Raw genomic sequence first — 13210 nt, 5'->3', positions numbered from 1 at the left:
ATTCAATGGATCCATTAATCGGTAGCCCCTTGAATTCTCACAATAGCCTACAAAAATATTCTTTTTTGCCTTTGGGTCCCATTTTCGCTGTTTTGGAATGTGTGCCATTGCATCACATCCAAAAACCCTTAGATTGCTAGGATCAGGTTTCCTTCCTACCCATATCTCATAGGGGTTTTTATTCCTTAATGCTTTTGTAGTTGCTCTATTGATCAAATATACAGCTGTTGATACTGCCTCTGCCCAATAATCTTTTGATAATCCAGCATCAGTTATCATCGACAATGGTCCTATTAGCCTTCTCAGCAACCCCATTTTGAGATTGGCTGTACCTTATGGTAGTTTGATACCCAATTCCCATTTTTGCCAGAAGTGTGTTCAATTTCTGGTTAATATATTCTCTCCCATTATCAGACCTGATGATCTTAATCTTCTTTCCCGTCAACCTTTCGACCGTGTTAAGATATTCCTCAAAAATGTCACTCACCTGGTCTTTGGAACTAAGAAAATAAACATGAGTATATCGTGAATAATCATCAATAAATGTAAGAAAATAACAACTCCCGCCTGTGCATTCGCACTCCATCAGGTCACATATATCTGTATGGATTAACTGTAATACCTCTGTAGATTTGCTAGTCGTAAAAGGTAGCTTCACTTGTTTTCCTTTTATGCATATCTCACAAGGGTCCTTGGATACACTACAATTCTGTTTTCCCTTTACCATATCTCTTATTAAAGACAGACTCTTTCTATTTAGGTATTGAAGTCTGCAGTGCTATAAAAAAACCTTCCACTGAGTATACTGAAGGACTAACATTTTTATGTTTACTGTCAATGGTATCCAACTTAAAAATACCCCTTTCATTACTTGCTGTAGTGTTCCTTTACCATTTTCGTTGATTACTCTTGCTCCTTGCATGTCAAAAATGACTATTTCCCTTCTTGACAATTTCCCGTTATTGCAGTAGGTTAATCGCAACATTTTTTACATAATGAATACCATGTGCTGTAACCATATCAGGTTCAACATTGACACTGGAGCTTGCTGCCATCAACAGTAGATATTCCCATATGAGTCTTATCTTTATCATCGAGATTTGTCTTTAACAGTATGCACAGATGCACCTGAATCTAAAATTCATTCCAGTTGAAGATAACCCACATCTCCAAGAGAATGGAAACATGAGATTGCCTTACCTTTATTATTTGTCCCCCCTCCCAGGGCTATCAGCAATATACCTCTTTTTCTGTGTGTCTGACCTTGTTTTTTTCCTCTGCACTGAGATGCAAGATGCCCCTTTTTCTGACATCTATAGCACCTCATTGATTTCTTCTCTTTGTTTCTTGAATAAAGGGCAGATACTTCTCAAATATATGATAGCTTGAAGTACTCTTTACATCCTGTAGGATTTTCACTTTGACACTGTCGCTCGTGATCGTTATACCTGAGCTTTCCACTCCCATAATCATATGCGCATGCCTTTCGGGCAGACCTGCCAACAGTAGTGACGCTATCCACTGTAGTGACCCTATCCATTCGTCAGCAGTCGCAAACTCAATGTTTCTCAGTCGGTTCGATGTGGCAATTGTTTTGTTGACATATTCATCTACACTCTTGCATTTGTCCAGCTGAGTGGTAATTAACTCACATAATAATCCTACTTTCCTTGTAAGACCTCCATCCTCAAATGCACTTTGTAATTTGTCCCAGACTTCTTTTGCTGTCGCAGATTTTTCAACGTGAACATAATTCTCTGGGTCAGCTAGTAATATCAACTTTGATTCTGCTTTCCTATCCTTACTTGAATAATTCTGATCTGTGGATTTCATTGTCTCATCCACCACATCCCATAGGTCGTCCAAATGTAAATACGCTTCTACTGCAAATTTCCGTGTTGCATAGTTTTCATGACCCATAAGTCTTTCCATCTGTGGAATTTGTGCCGCACTCATTTTAATGGTAGCTTTGATCTTCCTTGACATGAAGAATAAGACCGAAGAACAGTACAAAAGAGTTGTGTTCATAACTCATACTTCACGCAAGTGCACTACTTGGAACTTTTCCAATTATATTATGTATATACTTATTCTAAATGCATCCCTGGGTCCATAACCTATTAGAGTCAACACAGCTGAATAAGTAATAGTGAGTAAAACACATTTAGTGCTAGTAACGATATTTCCACTTCCAGGTAAAATACATCGAACACTACAACCGAGGAACATTACATTATATACATAAAACTCGGAGCATACAGTAACACCAGAGAAGTTTATTATATTCCACATGATGCACTTTGCTGCTGTCTCACATGAAATATATTGTTCACACAATTCCAACAAGTATTAATGGGGCTACAGCTTGTATTGCTGAAGAGAAGTAAGAAATTGGTTCCAGGAAGTATCTAAAACTCTGAAAGATAAGGATATATTAAATGACCCTAACAGAGTTTTTAATGTGGATGAAACTTCTTTTTTCTGGCTTCAAAAGAGAATTGGATCGTTTTTAGGCAAATTATCACAATATATTGTGTTAATTGTCTTTCTACCCATGGGTACATTGCGTAACTAACAAGGAGGTACTGAATAGAATTGGGGAGAAGAGAAATTTGTGGTACAACGTGACTATAATGAGGGATTGGTTAGCAGAACACATTCTGAGGCATCAAGGGATCACCAGTTTAATTCTGGAGGGAAGCGTGTGGGGGGGGGGGGGGGGGTAAAATCACAGAGGTGACCAAGAGATGAATACATTAAGCAGATTCAGATGGGTGTTGGTTGTAGTAGTTACCCAGAGGTGGAGAGGCTTGCACATGATGGAGTAGTATGAAGAGCTGCATCAAACTAGAACTTGGACTGAAGATACAACAATAACAACAACAATGCATGTTTCTCTTATGTGCTTGTATAAAGAACAAAATAACTTAATGGCAAATTGATTCTACAATTATTTAGAACACCAGTTTTGTTATAATACTCAGTAGTCTAAACTGGGGAAATAACGGACAGTAGCTAGAGTTAGTGTGGCCAAAACTGAGGAAATATGCTATCTTGTATTCAGTATTTCCTTATTTCTGTTGCTATAAAACTAAGAACCCTTGTTCCTATATAGCTGTAATGTATAGATGTTGAAAAAGTGTTTATGATATTCTGAATTAGTTTGTAAACTTTTTTCCCATAGTAAACAGATAGCCTATCTCGAATTTCGATAAAACGGCCATAAGTGGTGCCTCAACCCTGCAGATAATTTCTGTATGGACAATGCATTCCTGTTTCGGGTTGTGAATGGATTTTCTTATGTGCAAAGGTGTTTAGGCTGCCAGTGAACATAAGACATGAAAAGGAAAACCTCCAAACGTTTGAAAACAAAGCCAAAGAATACTTCAGTAGCCACTCCTACAGTTTATCGGAATAACAGGAAACCAGAAGGTAAATTCTGCTTAAGTCTAATATCTGTATTAGATAGAGCCTTACTTTGCCAGTATGTTGAAAGCTGATAGTAATCTCTGTGGAGTTACGTAAATGCTTTGTCTGAAGAATTTGTATGCCGCTAAGTTAGTTGCATATTCGATAGATTGTTTGAACAGTTGTTTTATCAAAATGATATGGAATAATATGGTTTACAGGATATGTATACATGGTTGATGTTAACATTAATTAACATTTTATTTTTTTAGTCCTACTTCTATAGCTGCATTGAAATCTGGGACATTTTTTGAGGCTACCAGTTTTTAAATATAAATTATTCCCTGGAGTAGGTGTTGTCCAGGAGAGATGATTTTTGATTAGATTTACAACTTGCTTTGCTACCTGTCAGTCACGTTAGGCTGTTGGGTAAGTGCTAATATTTTTTTTTTTTTTTTAATTTCTGCGTATTGAACTCCTTTCTGAGCTACTACCAGCTTCAACAACGGGCAATAGTCTTTTTCTTCTGTAGTGTTGTGTGTGTGTGTGTGTGTGTGTGTGTGTGTGTGTGTGTGCGCGCGCGCATGCTGTAAATCTTATCAGATGGTGATGGCTTATTTATTAGTAGTATCATTAGTGACTGTATGTTTTGTGATGGTGCAGTTAAAATGCCCAACTCTTTGAAGAGGTGCCTATGTGACGATTGTGGGTGAAGACTACATATTGCTCTTATGGTTCACTTTTTTGTGGTTAGTATATTATTTCTAATTCATGAGTTACTGCAGAAAATTATTCCACAAGAGTGGGTTTGATTTCATTTCTTTTTTTTAATTTTGTCCTGTTGATTCCATATTGTACAAAGGGTGTACTAGTAGCATAGGGCAAGCCAAGTGAACTAATATAAAATTATGTGAACATTTTATATCCCATATAAATACTTTTCTATTAATTATTGGTTGTGGACAATGTTACAACCTGCATTTTTAATGGTATCTGTTCAAGTGAATGCTTAAATAGTAAAACAAATGGAAGTACCCATTTTTATCCCAACGCTACAAATACATTAAGTTTACATTTTGTCATTCTGATTTAAATTAAAATACAAAATTTTTATCTTCATTACATAAGTAAGGTAGAGTGAATACTTAATAGTGTAGAATAAGTGGTGGTGTACATTTAATGTTATAATTTATGTTAGGAATACACATTTGTCTTCATGACATAATAAAAAAATTATTGTATGAGGTTTTTTCTTTTTTAATGTAAGTAGTTTCATGTATTTTTACTCAAAAGGATGCCTTATTACTCTAGAAATTCATTCATTTTATAAGTTTCTCTGAAGAGTGCTTTTAGTTTCCTTCTGAAAACGTTTATGTTACTAATTTCCTTTTTTAAATTGATGGGAAGCTTGTTACATACTTTTGTCTCAATTACTCTACCATGGACTTTCGTGAGAGTTGCAGGTCTTGGTGGAAATTTTCCCCCGTCTTTTGTTATGCTTGTGAATGTTAGGTTTTTTTTTGTTTTATAATAATAATTCCTTGGTGCTGGGTACAAACATCGTCATTGCATGTAGGTATATTGATTGGTAATCGGAAATGTTCTGAGAATCTTAAATATCTCAGCAGGATGTTCTGTTACAATCCCACACATTAATCTCACTGCCTGTTTTTGTAGTTTGAAAGACTTTTTCAACCCCTATAGCATTTCCCCAGAAGGTACCATAAGAGAATACAGAATGGAAATTTGCGAAATAGGACAAAAGCAATATTTCTGTCAACAAGGTGAGAAATAGTGCTCAGAGCAAAACACGCTGTGCTAAGTTTTTGAACAGCTGACCAGTTTGCTCTTTCCAGCTTAGTTGATTGTATGTGTGGTTTCATAAATTTTTTGGTTGTTGATCTCCGTTCCAGGAACTTGGAGTTCTTTTTTTTTATTATTATTTACTCTCCGAAACTGTATAACGTTGATTTTTGAAAAATTTGGAATTAGGCAATTTGCTGTGTATCGTTTGCGTACTTGGTTAGAGACTGTCAGGGCTGTATCCTGCAGTGTGGAACTGGCCCTTGATCAGAATAGTCATATCATCCACAAACATGACTATTTTTAGTCTGTCATGAACTGTAACTGACAGATCATAAATGTAGATTAGGAAAATCAGTGGGCCAAGGTCGAGCCCTGGGGTACTCCAAGTCTGCTTCCATTAAGATGACTCTTTGCTTCCTGTTGAGTAAATAAGATTCTGCCATGTAAACGATTTACCCTTGAGACCATAGTCTGGAAGCATTTTTAGCAATATTTTATGTTCAACACAGTTGAAAGTTTTGGCGAAGTCACAAAAGATCCCCTCCTGAGATTTAATTCATCTAGAGTTTCACCTGTTAGACAAAGTATGGGCTGTGCAGAGTGGCAGTACAATCTGAGGCGCCATGTCACATATTGCGAGGCCACTCCCGCTGGAGGTTCGAGTCCTCCCTCGAGCATGGGTGTGTGTGTTGTTCCTGGCAAAAGTTAGTTTAAGTAGGGGGAAGTCTAGGGACCGATGACCTCAACAGTTTGGTCCCTTAGGAATTCACACTCATATTCTAAATATAGCTCTCTGTGGAGAATCCCTTACAAACTGTGTTTGCTTCAGCCTATCTGCAAATGTCCCAATTTTCATTGATTGGTTTCATAAATGCATGATATTTGACTGATTAAGTCTCTTTGTGACTTTAAAATCCTAGTTAATATTCCATGGTATCCAGAAGACCCAGAGCATTTAAACAACAATCAGTTATAGACAAATTTATTATCTGGATAGATCAAAAGTTCTACTCACAAAGTGGGGGCAGAACACACACATAAGATTGTTGTAATTCACAATCTTTCGGAGCCAGTGGCTCCTTTAGGCAGAATGGTTGCATCGGATGATATAGTGCTTTTGAAGTGAAGTGCTATATTTGCTGTGTTTTGCATGTGATTGTAGCTCTATGGCTTCTGTGAGAAACTGTTTGTTATGGTTCCCTGTTCTTTCAGTTACAGTGAGAAAAAAGTTATTAAAGTCAGAGGCAGCAACTTTCTGGTTATCCTTGGCTGAACCACTACCAGAGGAGTGTGAAGCCCCTACTTGTTCGCATTTTATGTTCCTATTTGTCTCACTTTGTACAATGTTCCATATAGTTTTTACTTCATTCTTGAATTGTTAATTTCTTCTGCATAATATATTTGTTTGGTCTTCCCAGTTACACACGTTAGAATTTTATGGTATTCTTTGTTATGTAGTTTCACTGCTAGGTTTGTACTAGCCCTTTGTTCTATATAGAAGTGTTTTTTTTTTTTTTTTTTTTTTTTTTTTTTTTTTTAAGCACATGATATTTTGATGCCAGCTGTTATCCACTCTTCCTTCCACAGCAGGTTGAATTCGTTTTAATCTGTCTTTGGGGGAAGCAGGTTTCAAAATGTTTGAGAAATAAGGTGAGAGATGAATTGAATTTGTCATTCATTGTAACTGCCTGGTAAACTTCCTCCCATTGTCCATGGTGTAAACTGTTCCTGTACAAGCTAGCGGATTTAAGGTTTATTATTCTAACATGGTTGCCAGGTTGTGATCTTTTACTGTTTTTCTACTGGAGAGTTTGAAGGTTGTCAGTTGACCATTGTGATCAGTCAGACCATTTATTTCTTGTGTTTTTATGTAATTGTAATTTGTGGCATCCAGGAACACATTACCAAGCAAGGTCTTGCAGTGCCCGTATACTATTGATACCAATGAGACCATCAGGAGTAGGTAACAGTGAATCCAGTTGTCCATTAGTTTTACTATTTGAAAGAAAATTAACATAGTGATCACCACATACTACATAGTGCAATGTGACTGTTATTCCTATTAAATTTTTAAGAACTAACTCTAGCTGCGAGAGAAACTTTCTATTATTTCCCATAGGTGCCCTGTAAACTGCAATTATTTTGAGAAACTGAGTTTCCAGTCCTAATTTGACACCACAGTATTCAAAATGTTCAGTAAAGTACTGAGCTACATGTATGGTTTGTGATATACGAGTATTGTGTATATAAATTGCCACCGCACCTTGGCTTAAGTTGATCCTACAGTGTATTGTGTGTATTAAACTGGGGACCTAGAAACGACGGAGAGGTTTTGTCCCGCCATAGCCTTCAGTGGTTCACAACCCCACACCAAACCCAGGGTTATTGTGTGCAGTTCGGCCCCCAGTGGACACCCGCACCCCCTGGAACGTCTCATACCAGACGAGTGTAGCCCCAAATGTTTGCACGGTAGAGTAACTATGGTGCATGCGTATGTGGAGATAGCGTTTACACAGCAATCACCGACACAGTGTAACTGAAGTGGAATAAGAGGAACCAGCCTGCTATCACCAAGGCAGATGGAAAACCACCTTAAAAACCATCAACAGGCTGGCTGCCACACCGGGCCTCGGCGCTAATCTTAGAAGCTAGATTAAGAAAAGGCAAACCTATGTTTCTAGCATTTGTAGACTTAGAGAAAGCTTTTGACAATGTTGACTGGAATACTCTTTCAAATTCTGAAAGTGGCAGGGGTAAAATACAGGGAGCTAAAGGCTATTTACAGTTTGTACAGAAACCAGATATCAGTTATAAGAGTCGAAGGACATGAAAGGGAAGCAGTAGTTGGGAGGGGAGTGAGACAGGGTTGTAGCCTCTCCCCACTGTTATTCAATCCGTATATTGAGCAAGCAGTAAAAGGAAACAAAAGAAAAATTTGGAGTAGGTATTAAAATCTATGGAGAAGAAATAAAAACTTTGAGGTTCACCAGTGACATTGTAATTCTGTCGGAGACAGCAAAGGACTTTGAAGAGCAGTTGAACAGAATGGACAGTATCTTGAAAGGAGGATACAAGATGAACATCAACAAAAGAAAAACAAGGATAATGGAGTGTAGTCGAATTAAATTGGGTGATGCTGTGAGAATTAGATTAGGAAACGAGATGCTTAAAGTAGTAAATGAGTTTTGCTATTTGGGGAGCAAAATAACTGATGATGGTTGAAGTAGAGGGGATATAAAATGTAGACTGGCAATGCCAAGGAAAGCGTTTCTGAAGAAGAGAAATTTGTTAACATTGAGTATAGATTTAAGTTTCAGGAAGTCGTTTCTGAAAGTAGCCATGTATGGAAGTGAAACATGGACAATAAATAGTTTGGACAAGAAGAGAATAGAAGCTTTCGAAATGTGGTGCTACAGAAGAATGCTGAAGATTAGATGGGTAGATCACATAACTAATGAGGTATTGAATAGAATTGGGGAGAGGAGGAGTTGGTGGCACAACGTAACTAGAAGAAGGGATTAGTTGGTAGGACATGTTCTGAGGCATCGAGGGATCACCAGTTTAGTATTGGAGGGCAGCGTGGAGGGTAAAAATGGTGGAGGGAGACCAAGAGATGAATACACTAAGCAGATTCAGAAGGATGTAGGCCTCAGTACGTACTGCGAGATGAAGAAGCTTGCACAGAATAGAGTAGCATCAAACCAAGTCTCAGTCCTGAAGACAACAACAACAACAACAACAACAACAGGTAATATTCAGTTAGAGAGAACACATCAGCAAAAGTTTAATCCGTGTCAGCAGTTCCTTGAACAGAAAGCAGTAGTTCTTCTTCATTTAAAATGCTTCTTATATTTTGGTTAATTATTTTCAAGCTATACAGGTAATCTGTTGTCCATGTGACAGGTTTCGTAACTTTAGATTTCACCTGAGCTAAATTGTTATTAAAGGGTGCAACATTTACTCCGTAACTTTCATCCTCTAGTCTAAAGTATGTGCGGATGGATATGTGTGTGTGTGTGTGTGTGTGTGTGTGTGTGTGTGTGTGTGTTTGCGAGTGTACACCTATCCTTTTTTTCCCCTAAGGGAAGTCTTTCCGCTCCCGGGATTGGAATGACTCCTTACCCTCTCCCTTAAAACCCACATCCTTTCATTTTTCCCTCTCCTTCCCTCTTTCCTGACGAAGCAACTGCCAGTTGCGAAAGCTCGTAATTCTGTGTGTGTGTGTTTTGTTCATGTGCCTGTCTGGCGGCGCTTTCCCGCTTGGTAAGTCTTGGAATCTTTGTTTTTAAAATAATACTACAGGAATATGCTGCAGCAGCAAATAATCACTATATCCTTTTTCTTGGGGGGGGGGGGGGGGGGGACTTATAACATTTTTTTTTAACTTTTCTTGTATCTGGCATGAGAGAATGAAATGTGATGGTTTAGACTATTTTTTGAGTTTTGAACTTTCCCAATGCTATTCAAATGAAGACCATGTGTGGTATGGAATCATTGGCCAATACTATGGATTCCCAGAACATTCCCATTTGTAAACTGATTGCATATGTTCGAGAGCTGTTCATTTTGCAGCTCTGATGTCTGGGTTCACACATGACCAGGGAGGTAAATCATACCAGTGCGGAATGTTTACATATACGAATATGCATACATTTAATAGAGGGAAACATTTCACGTGGGAAAAATATATCTAAAAACAAAGATGATGTAACTTCCCACTTACTAAACGAAAGCGTTGTCATGTTGATAAACACACACACACACACACACACACACACACACACACACACACACACAAAATTCAATCTTCATCAGGAGAGAGGGAAGGAGAGGGAAAGACGAAAGGATGTGGGTTTTAAGGGAGAGGGTAAGGAGTCATTCCAATCCCGGGAGCAGAAAGACTTACCTTAGGACACACACACACACACACACACACGTATACAGACACAAGCAGACATTTGTAAAGGCAAAGAGTTTGGGCAGAGATGTCAGTCGAGGCGGAAGTACAGAGGCAAAGATGTTGTTGAATGACAGGTGAGGTATGAGCGGCGGCAACTTGAAATTAGCGGAGGTTGAGGCCTGGTGGGTAACGGGAAGAGAGGATATATTGAAGTGCAAATTCATATCTCCAGAGTTCTGACAGGTTGGTGTTAGTGGGAAGTATCCAGATAATCCGGACGGTGTAACACTGTGCCAAGATGTGCTGGCCATCCACCAAGGCTAAACCCTGTGGCTAAAAATGCCTTGGTGCATGGCCAGCATATCTTAGCACAGTGTTACACTGTCTGGGTTATCTGGATACCGTATTTACTCGATTCTAAGCCGCACTAGAAAAATGAGACTCCAAATCAAGGAAAATAAATTTTCCCGAATCTAAGCCGCACCTGAAACTTGAGACTCGAAATTCAAGGGGAGAGAATAGTTTTAGGCCGCACCTCCAAAGCGAAACAAAGTTGGTCCATTGTAATATGAGAGACAATTTAGGTCGAATGAATGACGATACATGTACAGTAGTTTGGTTCGAGTATTAAGCTTATCAGTTAAGCTTTACCAGGTTGCCATTGCTACGCGTCGGGCATGCCTGTGTAGTGCTACATATATTCGATGCAAGAAGTTAGTTGTTACGGCACCTACCAACAATTTTCAGAACTTCTGCTTACTTTGCACTCGATTCTAATCCACAGGCAGTTTTTTGGATTACAAAAACTGGAAAAAACTGCGGCTTAGATTCGAGTAAATACGGTACTTCCCACTAACACCAACCTGTCAGAACTCCGGAGATGGGAACTTATCCACCAGGCCTCAACTTCCCTTAAATTCAAGTTGCCGCCGCTCATACCTCATCTGTCATTCAACAACATCTTTGCCTCTGCACTTCCGCCTTGACTGACATCTCTGTCGAAACTCTTTGCCTTTACAAATGCCTGCTTGTGTGTGTGTGTGTGTGTGTGTGTGTGTGTGTGTGTGTGTGTGTGTGTGTGTGTGTGTGCGCGCAGGCGCGCGCGCGAGTGTATACCTGTCCTTTTGTCTCCCTAAGGTAAGTCTTTCTGCTCCCGGGATTGGAATGACTCCTTACCCTATCCCTTAAAACCCACATACTTTCGTCTTTACCTCTCCTTCTCTCTTTCCTGATGAAGCAACCATTGGTTGCGAAAGCTTGAATTTTGTGTGTGTGTTTGTGTTTATTTGTGTGTCTATCAACATACCAACGCTTTCATTTGGTAAGTCACATCAGCTTTGTTTTTAGATATATGCATGTATTTATTTATTTAAAACAAAGATTCCAAGACTTACCAAGCGGGAAAGCGCCGGCAGACAGGCACATGAACAAAACACACAAACACACACACAGAATTACGAGCTTTCGCAACTGGCAGTTGCTTCGTCAGGAAAGAGGGAAGGAGAGGGAAAAATGAAAGGATGTGGGTTTTAAGGGAGAGGGTAAGGAGTCATTCCAATCCTGGGAGCGGAAAGACTTCCCTTAGGGGAAAAAAAGGACAGGTGTACACTCGCACACACACACACACATATCCATCCGCACATCACAGACACAAGCAGACATATTTAAAGGCAAAGAGTTAAGGGCAGAGATGTCAGTCGAGGCGGAAGTACAGAGGCAAAGAAGTTGTTGAAAGACAGGTGAGGTATGAGCGGCGGCAACTTGAAATTAGCGGAGGTTGAGGCCTGGCGGATATCGAGAAGAGAGGATATACTGAAGGGCGAGTTCCCATCTCCGGAGTTCGGATAGGTTGGTGTTGGTGGGAAGTATCCAGATAACTCGGACGGTGTAACACTGTGCCAAGATGTGCTGGCCGTGCATCAAGGCATGTTTAGCCACAGGGTGATCCTCATTACCAACAAACACTGTCTGCCTGTGTCCATTCATGCGAATGGACAGTTTGTTGCTGGTCATTCCCACATAGAAAGCATCACAGTGCAGGCAGGTCAGTTGGTAAATCACGTGGGTGCTTTCACATGTGGCTCTCCCTTTGATCGTGTACACCTTCCGGGTTACAGGACTGGAGTAGGTGGTGGTGGGAGGGTGCATAGGACAGGTTTTACACCGGGGGCGGTTGCAAGGGTAGGAGCCAGAGGGTAGGGGAGGTGGTTTGGGGATTTCATAGGGATGAACCAAGAGGTTACGAAGGTTAGGTGGACGGCGGAAAGACACTCTTGGTGGAGTGGGGAGGATTTCATGAAGGATGGATCTCATTTCGGGGCAGGATTTTAGGAAGTCGTATCCCTGCTGGAGAGCCACATTCAAGGTCTGATCCAGTCCCGGGAAGTATTCTGTTACAAGTGGGGCACTTTTGGGGTTCTTCTGTGAGAGGTTCTGGGTTTGAGGGGATGAGGAAGTGGCTCTGGTTATCTGCTCCTGTACCAGGTTGGGAGGGTAGTTGCGGGATGCGAAAGCTGTTTTCAGGTTGTTGGTGTAATGGTCCAGGGATTCAGGACTGGAGCAGATTCGTTTGCCACAAAGGCCTAGGCTGTAGGGAAGGGACCGTTTGATATGGAATGGGTGGCAGCTGTCATAATGGAGGTACTGTTGCTTGTTGGTGGGTTTGATGTGGACGGATGTGTGCAGCTGGCCATTGGACAGATGGAGGTCAACATCTAGGAAAGTGGCATGGGATTTGGAGTAGGACCAGGTGAATCTGATGGAACCAAAGGAGTTGAGGTTGGAGAGGAAATTCTGGAGTTGTTCTTCACTGTGAGTCCAGATCATGAAGATGCCATCAATAAATCTGTACCAAACTTTGGGTTGGCAGGCTTGGGTAACCAAAAAGGCTTCCTCTAAGCGACCCATAAATAGGTTGGCATACGAGGGGGCCATCCTGGTACCCATGGCTGTTCCCTTTAATTGTTGGTATGTCTGGCCTTCAAAAGTGAAGAAGTTGTGGGTCAGGATGAAGCTGGCTAAGGTGACGAGGAAAGAGGTTTTAGGTAGGGTGGCAGGTGATCGGCGTGAAAGGAAGTGCTCCATTGCAGCGAGGCC

The 13210-nt window shown here is 40.2% G+C and overlaps 1 protein-coding gene across 3 annotated transcripts in view; it reads left to right on the top strand.

Moving 5' to 3' along the window:
* Positions 1-13210, top strand: part of LOC126295361 (uncharacterized) — a 50602-nt gene that overhangs the window by 4029 nt on the left and 33363 nt on the right. The window contains exons 1-2 of one of the 3 annotated variants that reach the window (XM_049987841.1): positions 3346-3432; positions 3681-3837. The exons of 1 other annotated variant lie outside the window; for it this stretch is intronic. Coding sequence is in view for 1 of the 2 variants with exons in the window: in XM_049987839.1 (XP_049843796.1) it covers positions 3339-3432 (94 nt within the window). In the remaining variant the exon portion in view is untranslated. Of the gene's footprint in view, positions 1-3310; positions 3433-3680; positions 3838-13210 lie in introns of those variants that run through there. One more of the 3 variants, XM_049987839.1, reaches the window with a different exon arrangement.

This window comes from Schistocerca gregaria, chromosome 11 (genome assembly GCF_023897955.1).
Source record: "Schistocerca gregaria isolate iqSchGreg1 chromosome 11, iqSchGreg1.2, whole genome shotgun sequence".
Classification (NCBI taxonomy): Eukaryota; Metazoa; Arthropoda; class Insecta; order Orthoptera; family Acrididae; genus Schistocerca; species Schistocerca gregaria.
This window is presented reverse-complemented; position numbering and strand designations above follow the sequence as displayed.